Source organism: Mycteria americana, chromosome 1 (assembly GCF_035582795.1).
Source record: "Mycteria americana isolate JAX WOST 10 ecotype Jacksonville Zoo and Gardens chromosome 1, USCA_MyAme_1.0, whole genome shotgun sequence".
NCBI lineage: Eukaryota > Metazoa > Chordata > Aves > Ciconiiformes > Ciconiidae > Mycteria > Mycteria americana.
In genome coordinates this window covers 15,517,828-15,530,772 of record NC_134365.1, presented here as the reverse complement: position 1 = coordinate 15,530,772, position 12,945 = coordinate 15,517,828, and the positions used below count along the sequence as shown (strand labels likewise).

The 12,945-nt window shown below is 38.4% G+C and overlaps 1 protein-coding gene across 2 annotated transcripts; it reads right to left on the bottom strand.

Moving 5' to 3' along the window:
• Positions 1-113: 113 nt before the first annotated feature.
• Positions 114-12,671, bottom strand: RINT1 (RAD50 interactor 1). 2 transcript variants are annotated; one of them, XM_075491726.1, is made up of 15 exons: positions 12,218-12,671; positions 11,534-11,727; positions 10,934-11,129; positions 10,530-10,771; positions 10,188-10,361; positions 9,961-10,110; positions 8,666-8,822; positions 6,735-6,845; positions 6,309-6,534; positions 5,578-5,715; positions 4,638-4,837; positions 3,156-3,370; positions 2,292-2,472; positions 2,085-2,203; positions 114-852 (listed from the first exon to the last, which is right to left on the bottom strand). In XM_075491726.1, exons 2-15 carry the CDS (start codon positions 11,539-11,541, stop codon positions 636-638), a joined length of 2,334 nt encoding a protein of 777 aa, XP_075347841.1. In that variant the 5' UTR covers positions 11,542-11,727; positions 12,218-12,671; the 3' UTR covers positions 114-635. The 2 variants fall into 2 exon arrangements, with proteins under 2 accessions (XP_075347841.1, XP_075347848.1); XM_075491733.1 differs by lacking the exon at positions 12,218-12,671 and adding an exon at positions 12,100-12,199.
• Positions 12,672-12,945: the final 274 nt, after the last annotated feature.

The following is a 12,945-nucleotide window of genomic DNA, read 5'->3' as shown; positions in this document are numbered from 1 at the left end:
TCCACAGTTAAAGAAAGGTAGCACTTCCAAGTAAAATGCTATTTTCAAACTTGCAACACAGTATTTATGCAATTTTTAAGGAGAAACTTTAAAAAAAAAATAGGAGAGACTGGTACAGGAAAGAAAATTTTAATCAGTATGAATAAAGAAAAAGTGATATATTCCTTCATTCCTTCCTTCTGTGTTCTGTACATACACATTTTAATACGGAACATCCATTACCTGGGATTTAGAGATGTAGAACGTCTGTGTTTAGGTGAAGGTGGACCAGTGCATAAGGAACAGTTGTCCATATTGTACACAGGTGTATTTACACTGTAAATACTCTGTATTCCTCAGAATGATGTTACAGCACACAACACTGCCAAGGCAGACATATTCATTAGAGGTGAAGACAGTTTTAGCTTCTAAATGCAATGGCAAGGTGGCTATGGAAAATAAGATCTGCGCAGTCTGAAACCAAGTCAGTAGCATTTTGAAATTTTTTGTAAAACTGTATACAATAAGGCGAAATATTAGATTAAACCAGTCGTTCAGCATTGAAAAAAATAACCCAAGTATATTACAACGTACTTGCTTTGCTTTTGTTTGAAATCGGAAATGGTTAATAACAGTCTAGATTTCTTAAGAAGTCTTTATTTTCCTGTATTTGGCCAACTAGCTCTCAAATTGAGAAGAATCTCGACATCCTGTTGAGCTAATTTATAAACTCCAAGTTCATTTAGTGCTGCTGTTGCAGGCGGCTGGTTTGGCTTTAATGTTGTTTCATTTTCTGAAGCTGACTGTAGTACATCCTTCAGAAGCAAGGCAGAGCCAATACTCAGGTTCAGGATAATGCAGGCTTCTTTTATGCTAGAGGAAAAAGTTGTATGGATTAATATGAGAAGCACCCAGGAGATACACTTAATTTTGTGCACGCAGTGATTAACAAAAAATCCTCCATGGACTTCTGAAAAGGATCACAAGTATTGAATGGAAAAGTACTGCTTAGATCAAGGCAAACAGTATACTCGTTCTTACTGTCTAAGTCTTTCCCGTTATGTATGTGTATTTTCGCAAGCATCAATATTTTGCCTTCCAGTGCTTGGCATGGCTTTTGCTTAAAGTTTTTCCACCAGTATTAAAAATACAGAATAGAATTTACCACTTAATCTGTCTAGCTTTCCCTAATTACATTTTGCCCTAAGATAATTAGAAACTTCTAGTCAGCATAATTCAAGAGCACAGTTTAACAAACAGTTGCTAGAATCCAAACATTTTCCCTAATTAATATCATTAGGGAGCAAACAGATACCCTGTCTTTGTCACATTGTTTTTCATCTAAATATGATAGATAGCCATGTACCCATTATGCATTACTTTTTACAGTTCCTTTGTGCATCTGTGTCCTCTTATGCTGGGAATAATAATATGTACATATCAATTACCTTTATGAAGGTGATGTGCTCAAAAAAACCAAACCTTAAACCTGAAGATGCTATGTGAATATTCCAATTACAAAATGCCAATATATCATCTTTGTCTTCAAGTGTTCAAGACTGAATGCCATGCTCCATATTCATTTAAAAATACTAAGATTTCTGCCCCGATTAGCCTAGGAGTTTAGCGCTGGACTCTTTAGAAGACTGCGGGCTATTTAAAAAAGACTAACCACAAAGAAGGTAGCTTCTTATCAATGAAAGCAACTAGACTGCTATGCAAGGCAATTCTGAGTGGGAACAGAGTTTAAAGCAGTCTTTCTTCTAACAATAAAGAAAGTTTATTGTGTTGTAACTATATCTTTGAGTAGTTTCTTTGGCCCCAGTTTTGGAAGTCTGTGCTACTTACATTCCTTCCATAAGTTAATTTGTCAAGACATCCTGACTGCACAGAATACTCCAGAACACATGCCACAGTCTGTTGCTGTCTGAATACATGCTGCAGAATCAAAACTTTCCTAGCTGTAAACAGTGGAAGCATAAGTGATCCACAGATTTTAAGTGAGGATCAAAACTAACCATGAAAAAATCTTGGTGATACGTCAAACACATGTATTCATCTGGACATTCACTTGAAATACCAATACATCAAGCAGCAATACTTACTGCTTGAAGTAGTTTTCTGGCCTCTTGCAGTAGTGTGAAAATAAAGGGAACAGATTTCTACTCATGTCAAACTGGAGTTGTGCTGCTCCTCCTTCATTGAAATGATTCGCCATAATTACCTACAAACACAAAGAGATGTATCCACTGTTTAGGCCAACCACTTACACCTACACTGTATTGCATAGGTCGCATTTTGCTGATACCTACTTCCTGATATATGTATATATCCACCTTCTCTGCAAGCATTTGCCAGAAAATTTTGAACAGTGAGTGACAGAGCTGCTGTTCTAATTGTAGCAAGCGGTCTCGTAGGGTCAACAACATTGGGCAAGCTGTGCTCGATAAAGACATTACTGCTTGTTCTGCTTGAGATGGTAAAGATAACCACCTGAAAGAAATTATCCCAGAAATTATCCCACTGAAGTCATTATAATGAAATTATTCATATCACAACAACTGAAGTTAAAATTATCCTTTTAAAAAAAAAAAAAAATCTTACTCATTTACAATGGTTCAGAGAGAGTTATCCTTTCCCATTTCAAATCTAAAAGCAATCACAGTCTAATGCTATGTTTAAATTTCATTTAATATTAAACTCACAGTTTAGTTATAAATCTCTGAACATGGCATTCAAAGACACCCCATCTAATCTAGAAAATCATTGAGTTGTTGTATTTCTTTTATGAAGTACTTCAGAAATTCTACTCGGGAGCAAACATTCAAGAAGCCCTGTGAGTCTGCGAAGACCAAACAGTCATTACAAACAATTTCGTATTAACTCTTTAATACTACTATGAAGAAAATAATTCTTGTCCAAACTAGAATCATCCAGAATTCTTCTTAGGGTTTTTAAGATAACACATCCACTAATTGTGGAAATACTTTAGAAAGCATAGCATTAAAATAGTCTTGAAGTAAGTGTTAAGAGAATTTTCCAAAACCTACTACCCTGTGCCATTCCTATTCAGGAAAATAATTTTGCCTATTAGCTATTCCTGCCTTTATTTACTTCAATATTTTTAGCAGGAAATAATATTGTAATGTGGGAGGAGAGTAAACAGACAGCATCACCTCTCTTTTTTGTACAGCTTTGCAGCATCTTTGACCTCTCTGAAGACATGATCTACTTGACGAGTCAGCATGTCATGTTTCAGGCGTTCCAGGAGGTTAATCATTTCATCGAAGACAGAGCTCTCCATTGAAGCCAGCTGCCCTAGCTGTAGTTTACTTACAGCATTACTTTCTGCACGAACCTCCAGTTCGGCCTGCTGTAGCTGCAAGAAGAACTAGAGAAACAAAATCAGATATGAATACTACAAAAAATAATCTTACCGCTTTAACTTTTCATTGGTACTTTAATAGGCATGGTTCTAGAAAACACGCTCCTGACGCATTTATAAACTTAAAATTTTAAGATTTAAAAACCACTTTCTTATCTTTCCCTGTGGTCCTGATTTAGTAAAAAAACCCCACCATGGTGGTTTAATGCTAGTGATGGAACTGATATGAGTTTCAGATACACAGCAGATAGGTAATGGGAACAGATCTGGAGAAATACTAAAAAGATTTTAAGATTGACAGCAGAATGCTTAAAAAAAACCCCTGATTTTGATTAAAAATTCAAACATTTTTAATGTTTGAAAAAGTAAACTAGAAGCTTTAATTGTAATTTGTCTTAGAAATAATTGTTCATTAAATCATAAATTTGCTGGGCTGACAACAGCAAGAAAATGGACAGAGTTTAATGTAACATAGTGGTAACAACTTGTTGGTTTTGCTTTCGAGCAGATCAAGATGCAGCTGCTTAAGTAGATGCAGCTAAACAACATGAAGGCTGCTGTTCTATCAAGTCAAGATTATCCTCTGCTAGAGCCACAGTTTCCTGTGAAGCCAAAAAGAATTTGGAGGGTGCCCATCTCATGCACAATACCTATTTCTACATACTTCACGTGTTAACAGGTTTTTAACATTTTGTACCAATAACCATAGAAAAGCTGCAATGCTACAGAATAGCCATGCTGCCACCAGGCTATTATACAGCAAAATAATTAATTCCCAATTCCCAGTTATCAGCGAGTGGCTTTTCCGAGCAGCACCTAAACTGTGTTGCAATGCAGATACCCACGCTGAATCCATTCAAGATATCCCGCCATGGGAGTAGTTCAAGCATCATGCATAGGCTACTGCACACACTTCAACATCAATGCTGGTAATAGTGGCTTGGAGATCTCCAAAATCAACTCACTAATTTTTTACAATACAAAGCATGTAAAGGAGACTACTTTTTTGTCTGTTCAGATTATTCAATTCCCCAGGCTCTCTTTGCATTTCCCTAGAAAATTTGTAATTAATACAGCTTAGATCTCAAACAATAACCTGTCCTTATTTATACATCTTTTATTAAATCTGAATTTACATCTCATTCTATTTTTTCAGTAATTAATTCTTCTGAATACACTTAGATAAACAGTGCTGAAAATAAAATGTTTGTTATGAAACAAACATCCCAAGTCCATTTTTTACTTTTTTTTTTTTTTTTAAATAATTACTTACTACATTGTCAGCCCAGTCTGCCAACACTGTTGCTATATAGTTAACAGCATTAAGGATTGCACAGTATCGGAAGCCTAAGGAAGCTCTGGTCTCTTCCTTCATTACTTGAGTTAATCGTATCCTGAAATCATCAACTAACTCCTTCTGCAGGCCCAGGAACTGTAGTTTCCTGGAAGCTGTTGGAAGATTCTTATACCTGTCTGGAAAGACATCAATAAAATGTTTTTAGGTTGTCCAACACTGAATAAAAGCTTTTCAAAAAGAAACATTAAAGTCATCTCACTACACAACCTTACGCCTGTGAGAACATCATACAGTATTTAAAACAGCTGACATGTTAACAATTTCAGGGAAACTACTCAATGCAAAAGCTAAACATGTAAAGGAGTTACATTCTTCCCCCTCCTGATTCCACTAGCATTTTGTATTCTAATACTTTAAGCAATATGTGATTATACCACACCATCCAGTGTGGCCCCTAAAGCATACCCACACACAGTAAGATAAAGCCATTGAATATGCAGTTAAGTGTCTCCTGAAAACTTACTAGCTCTTATGTTCCGTTCAAAGAAAGCAGACGTTACTTAATAACTTCTAAATTGTCACAGAGTCAAACGGAATAGTAGGATTTTTTTATTACTGCATTGTAACAAATAATATTCTCTCAAGTACGAACGAGTTTTAATATGCTAAATAGCAAATGTATTTTTTTTAATTATTATTTTGTAAACATGTCACTAGCTCAAGCTTATTCATGCTTGAGTTAGTGTCCAAAATACAAAACAAACAGGAAAGCTTTTATTAAATTGCAAACATCACAGCTTTGCAACATTATTTAGTGACTACTGCTGACAATGGATATTTAGTAAAGAAATGTGTTAGCTGAAGTTTTTTTACTATTCATTACAAACAAGAGCAATGCCCATAAATTAATAATTACCTGTTATAACTAACAACAGAGTCATAAAAGTTTCGGCGCAGTCTGGGACTTTCATTTCATCTACATCAGTGATATCTTTATATTGCGATGTCCACGCAGCCTCTGATGAAAGCATAGAGTCCATTTTCTGAAGAGCAACTGAGATGCACAAGACTTGTAAATTGTTTTAAGTTTTTAATTAAAAAAAATTCTAACAAAAACCTCTCTAAAATACATAAACATAAAAGCCTTATCTCTAGTAAGTTACATTTTACATTTTCAGGTTATAAAAACTACTGATGATCGGCTTCATACAAAACCAGCTTCAGTATATCTGCATTTGCAATGTTGTTAACAACTACGTCAGGGTTGATTGGGGGTTTTGTTTTGTTTTGTTAATAGTTGGCTTGCTCCCTTCCAATATATTTCCTCATTTCTTAAAAGTTAATATCCTTCCCCTATTTCAATTTAAAGTTCATCCTTGTCTGCACACATATAAATATAACATTTGTCTAAAAATAAACCTCCTGGATTCCATACAGCTTAGGGGCAGGAGTCCTACAAAATACAGAAGCACTATTAGAATCTAACCAATTTTTAGTCAAACAATCACAGAGTATAAAAATATGTATGTCTTGTATAGTAGCCCCGTCCAAGTGACTTATTGTATTTGAGAAGGCTGTTTGTGTAAGTATACACATACTTTCTGATTGTGCAATATAAAGGCCAACAAAATCCATTGGAAGTCTTACATTTTTTTTCCACTGTTAGCCACCTTTGGAAGCAGGATTCTTCTGACAGAATATGCATGCAACTGGGAAGGCTGCTGAGATAACCATGAACGCTGTATAGCTCTCTCTCAAATAGAAGTACCTCATCCACAAGGTGACAAAAGAGTGTATCATCATACAACACACATGGAATATCAGCAGCCAGCTTCTCCAAAATCAGCATTACTAGAGCACGAGAGAATTCAAGCTTTTGAAAGAAAAAAGTGAATAAAATGTCAGGGACAGGAAGTATTAACATGTGCAAACATGTACATAACAAACTGCTACTAGACTGAGTTAAGTCTCACCACATACTTAGTGAAATCAGGGGAAGTGGGCTTGCACAAGTATCTATCAGAAGTTGACTTACATATTCATATATATATATAAAACCCTGAAAATGCTTACCCCAGCATTCACTGAAGATCCTGCCTTGTCCAGTATTGGCTGGATTTTGTCATCAAGGAACTTTGCATGATTTCCAATCCACATAAGTACTTGTGTTAAATACCACTCAGGCTTATTCAAAAAAGAAAAGAAAATATTAAATGCATCCAAACAACGTTTATTCAAGTGCTACTAATATTTTAAGACAAACTTCTAAAAACAGTAGTCTCTTCCCCTGCCTCCTCTTCATCTCAGATCACACAAGTCTTTCACTGTGTTTTACTCAGCTTTGATTTTCATAAAAGCAGTACCAGAGAAGTATTTCTGGGTTTGAATTGTCTTAAATGCACAAATTATTCTGTTTCTTCTCAAGGACAAGCTCCACTTTCTATGTCCCCCCTTCTCTACTGCTTTCTCACTCATGAGGTCCTCTTTTCTGCTTCACATACTTCCTCCTGTTCTTCTCTGTGGTCTTTGTTTCTTGGTACAGCAAAAAGGATGCACTCCTGAGAAAACTATTCCCAGTAGCTCCGTTCTTACTGTCATTGTAACCAACCTCAACCCACACTGGAAGTGGGGAATCTACCACCTTCTCATTTCACATTATAATGCCTTTAAGCTTTTTCAGACTAAAAATATGGGCTGTAGTTTTTGATGAACGCTTCTTTCAATGTTAGTGCCAGCGGAAGCAATTCCTGTCCTATTCACTCCCAATAGCCAAAGAACCTTCGGCTGAACTGCACTCACATTCTTCACATTTTGTGTGTCTGTTTCTCATTTCTGTATCAATTCTCACTTGTCTACTGAATTTCATCTGTTGTTTTTTTTTTTTTTTTGACCCTCCCCAACTCTCCAAGATCATTGTGCACTCTGAGCCTGTCTTCTGAAATACTTGTAATCCCTTCCAGGTTGATGTCTTTCAAGTATTTTGCATGAGTATTTTCTTTATTCCATTATCCAAGTTATTATAAACAAAACAAAAAACCCAACCCAAATTTGAGCAAGGCTCTGTTGGAATATCTTTCTGATCTGACACTACATTACCTGTAAACTTTTCTTCACAAGTTTTTTAGAAAAATAGTTGTTCACAAATTTCATCTCTGGAACATAATTTTCCTGTTCACTTATGAAATAATTTGATTCGTGTCTAAAATACCTCTTTCCCGCTAATATACATAACATTAACTTAAAAAGCACTGTAGTAGCAACTACCAAGATTGCCAATATATTTACATTTATCCAAAATTATCAACATAAGCACACCCAGTTGTGCAACTAAACTGTTACAAAACAGCTCTCAAACTCTGCTGCAGATGCATTACAGCAGCATTAATGCATTGAAACTTGTTCCAATGATAATTCTCAGATAAAAATCCTCAGTCTTTGAAGATAATTCATACAAGTGAGTCAGTTTCCAACTGGTAAAGTGGACATCTCTTGTTGTATGTCAATTAAAAAATTTAACCCAGAAAACTAGTTATATAACAGTGCCTTTAGACCAATCACATTTTACATACTAACAGCAGAATCCAACATTTTCAGTTACATGATGGTAGCAAAAGATAATGCCAAAAATCAAAGTCACAGCTTTGTAGAGCCTTTGAGCTCAAGCAATAAGGAACCGTGCAAAACCATTTGCAAGGAGACAAAGGAAATTAATCAGAAAGCTTCTGAAATTATGGGATTCAGTCCAAGGTTGTAGTAACGCTTTCTAAAGGGTCTGGACAAGGGAGAAATATCGCCTGGGCCAGAAAAAATGCTTGTGCCTCTGAAAGGTCTCCAAGTGCTATCTTGATGTCTCTCCACACTTAGGTAGACGCAAGAACTGCTCAGTTTTGAAGAATCTTAATTTCAGAAAGGAAAGTGTTAAAGCTATACAATTTAAATACAGCAATCTATCTGTTGCTTAAAAAAACAATTTAAAAAAAATTTCAAACCGCTTTCTCCCATACCTTGTTTAAAACATTGGTTTGTTTATTTCCAGTGAAATGATACTTGAATCTTTTCTGAAGAGGATTCAGCATGATCTGTATCGGAAGGATAATGGGTGGCGATGGGGGTAAAGAGTACTTTTCTGGCAATTGTTTAGGTTTGGTTAACAGTTCATCTCTAAGTTTGACAGTCAAGGACAAATGTAAGTGTTGAATTCTCCCAAAATCATCATTTCAATAGAATGGGTTTATAAAAATGAACATTTCTTAGTTCTACCTCATTGGCTGAAGGCAGTATTATGCAATCAACACAACTCCTCAAATATGAAGGATGCTCAAAATATTTCAGTTTAATATTTAATACAACTCAGGCCGCTAAGGATTATTTATTCAATGACAATACAAATCACTTAAGTCAGTTTGATTTAGGAAACTCATACCGTTAAAAAAAGAACACAGAAAACCACCATTATCAGTACCAAACACAGGGGCTGCCCAAGAGACAGGCTTATTCATACTTGTTAAAGGAGGATAAAAGACTCGAGATTAATAAGTGCAATACAGGATTTCCCATTGTCACGTAACTTTTTTAAGTGACCCAGTCTGCCAGACCAAAACTGTTACCAGCTCAGGGCTGTGTAAGGGTTGTGTAAAATGGCCTTTTTCTTCCCACTCCATGATTAAAAAAAAAAACAAAAAGGGCAGCCATAACCACTCCAGGAAAAATTGCTTGGTTGAGCTTTAGCTGTGATTTAATTCACAAAAAAAGGAACAGGATGAGCAGCAGTGCCTTCCGATTAACCTCAAAGGCAGACTACTATTGCTGCACAATGAAAATCCTGTAGTCACCCCTTTCTGCAAAGTCTCCTTCTGAAACATGTATCTCTAGCTTTCCCCCTTTTCCTTCTGAGACGGGACATATTAAAGTGATTAAGGCTGATTTCAAGTAAGGCTATGAAAGGAAAAGCATTAACTGTGTAAAATAAAATATACATCACCATTCTTTTATTAACATGGGTAATCTTGCTGAAGCATGTAAGGCCTGATCCTCATGAAACCTGAACTGTCAGCTACCATGAGATCACTAGATCTGATGACTTGGAGTTACAATGTTGCTACTGCCAAAAAGGACAACTTTGGCACCTGGCATTTTCTAAACCAAAAAAATATATTCTAATGTTAATGTAAAGTAACATAAATTCAAATTGTCTTCCGTCTTTAGGAAGAACAAAGTTTTAAGTAATTCTTCTTGAGAACGTGCATCTCTGACATTTATTATTCTTACTAAAATACACCACAACTATTTAAAAGGATACGAGGTTTGCAATTTCAGAAGCTGACAAAACAACATCTCCAAATTGTTGTATACATCAGGAGCACTAGCTGGTGCAGTAAGGCCAAATGCTTGTGACTGCGGTGGCCCCACAAATGGCCAGCGGAGCTGGGTTAGTACCTCTTCAAAGTCGCTGCAAGGCAAAACAAGCACTTTAACAAGAACTTACAGTACAACGCAAAGACGAGGGAGTGACAGTACATCTCTTACCTCGACAATTTGTCCTTAAGAATTTTATGCCAGAATTTAACAGTGGATCTCACGAAAGCAAGAAGATGAGAACAAGATGACTCCTGAAGTTTAATATCCAGTTCTGCCATGAATGCTAGAGTACTGGCTGCCTCTGGAACATTGTTGGTCATCAGATATTGCTGAATGCTATCGCTATAAAATAGAAGAAAAGTCAAAGCCAAAAATTCATTAAAGATAACAGAAAAGAATCATTTGTATATTGAAAAATGAAGATAAAACTTTCTCAAATCTAAAACATTTTAATAATGGGACAAACTGGGTTACCAGTCTCAGAACATATATGTAGTACTCAAACTTTACCTTAACTCTTCTATTCGTGAAATCCATTTAAGATAGGACAGGTGTCGTTCAATCTCTTCTACTTGACTAATCAGTACATCGAGATCCTCCATCCATGGCTGAGCTTTCAGTAAGTGGCTATTGATTGCATCAGATAGAAGAGTTTCTTCCTCTAGAAGCCGACTCAGAGACTTTTTAGAATCTTCTGCATTCTTTAAGGCATTCTGAATTCTTTTAGGGACTTCTGATGAAACTGTAAGTACCTACATTCACAGAGAAGTATTAAGTCTGACATAAAAACACTGCATTATGTAGAGTAGTACTATCTGAGATATTAATGCATTGATTTAATTTAGTTAAATGTACTTAATCAGTCATACAGCATATTCACAAGGGGGGGGGGGGGGGGAAGGAAAGATACTTACCTGTTCTTCTAACTGCTTCTTATTTTCAGACAGCTTATCAATAAGGTTGTCTAGGTTCCTCAGAGAATCATAGTCATTTCCAACTTCTCTTTCCACAAATTCAGAAACATAGTATGGGATATCACAATGATCTAGATCTCTAGTGACTTCTTTCTTTCTAACAGCAACAGTTGCCATGTTTTCTTTCTCTGCAATACTGATTATACAATTTTTAATTAGTCACCACTAAGCACAAACAACTATTGATCTATTGAGGACACAAAATTCCATGAAAAGCTGGACAGTTCAATTTAAATTGAAACTTAAGTTAAGACATTCAATAAACATACTGCTTTAAGTGAGACAATTTGCTGGCATTAAGTCTTAGCTGAGATATGATAAAACCTTGCTTACGCAGCCAACTGGTGATTTATCATACATGAATTACTGAAGAGAAATATGCCTGTTAATATGTCTTTTCCTTCCCCAAAAGTATGAATTTTATTAAAAACAGTTCAATATATATGTAGTTTCTACATACGTAATATGGAAAACTTAACGAAAAATACTGAGAAAATATTTTTGTAAAATACAAAGGCAGATAACAGTGTTCCGCTTTACCTTTTCATACAGTTTAGGATGTTCCAGAGATATCAATTGATGACTGACGTATTACTAGCAAAGTATCCACTCGGGTCTCGCAATGATTGGTAAAGTAAAAGCATCACTGAAATATTTGTAAGAAACCCCACACAGTACAGCAGAAGAGGCACTTGCTGACCCACACATTTGGCAGCATCCAGGGAAAAACAGACCTGAAATTGAGAGGATGATTATATACAGTGAAACAAAAAACGACAATAATGACGAGTATTTAGCTAGTTCAATTCTCAACTTTTTACTATCACTTTCAAAACAGTATTTAAAAATGAAATTTGTACATTTGCACTTTATCTACTACAAGCTTTAATTAAGTGAAAAACCCTACTAAACGGACAACAGGAAAGACTGAGAAAATGGTGCAAATGATGAGCCAAAGTTGGAGAAGCAATAGAGAGTACCAGCAAGAACAAACTGGGAGACCAGGTGTGTTGCTAAGGAAGAAGCGATTACAGAAAACAGAGCAGTAAAAAGCACCATACTGTTTGCAGCAATGAAAATAAATAATACCGCATAAGACTACTAACCAACTGGTGCTGTTTTCTTATGAGAGGAAAGGATCAGGAGAGAGGAGGAGGGAGGAACAGGACACCGGGGAGCATCATCCAACTGTCTCCCTGCTCAGGCATGCAGCCCTGCACCCACCTTCGCCAGAACGCCAAGGAGCGTTAGAAGGCTCTGTGGGCCCCGGGGAGGCTCTGGGCGAGGCCCCCTGCCGCCCACGGCCCAGGCCAGGCGACCAAGCAGCCCCTTTCCCCGCGAGCCGTTAACGCCTCGGTGAGCCCTTCTTCCCCCGCTCCGGGCTCTGCCCCCGAGGTGGCGCTTTCCCTCGCAGGCTGGACGGAGCCCAGCGAGCGGGCGCAGTCAGCGGAGCTCGGGTGACGGGCAGCGGACCTCGCACGGGCCCGCCGAGGCGGGCCAGGGCTCCCCCCGGCCGGCCGCTACCCGCTGGACCTCCGCCCGCCGGAGGAACAGCTACTAGGTCAGGGGTCCCCGCAGCGGCCCTCCGGCCCGCGCCGGTCTCCTCAGCACCCTCCCCGCGGCGGGGGACGCACCCGCGGCCCGGGAAGCCGCCGGCTGGCCCGGCTGACAGGACCTCGGCTCCCTCGCCCGCCGCAGCCCCGCCCCTGCCGCGTCAGCAGCCCACAGCCCTGCGGGCAGCGGGTCACGTGCGCGCAGCACCGCCTGCGGGCGGGGCCGACGGTGCGCATGCGCACTGCCACCCCTTGCCTTCGCGCGGGTGGGGAGCCCGGCGGGTGGGGAGCCCGGCGGGTGGGGAGCCCGGCGGGTGGGGAGCCCGGCGGGTGGGGAGCCCGGCGGGTGGGGAGCCCGGCGGGTGGGGAGCCCGGCGGGTGGGGAGCCCGGCGGGTGGG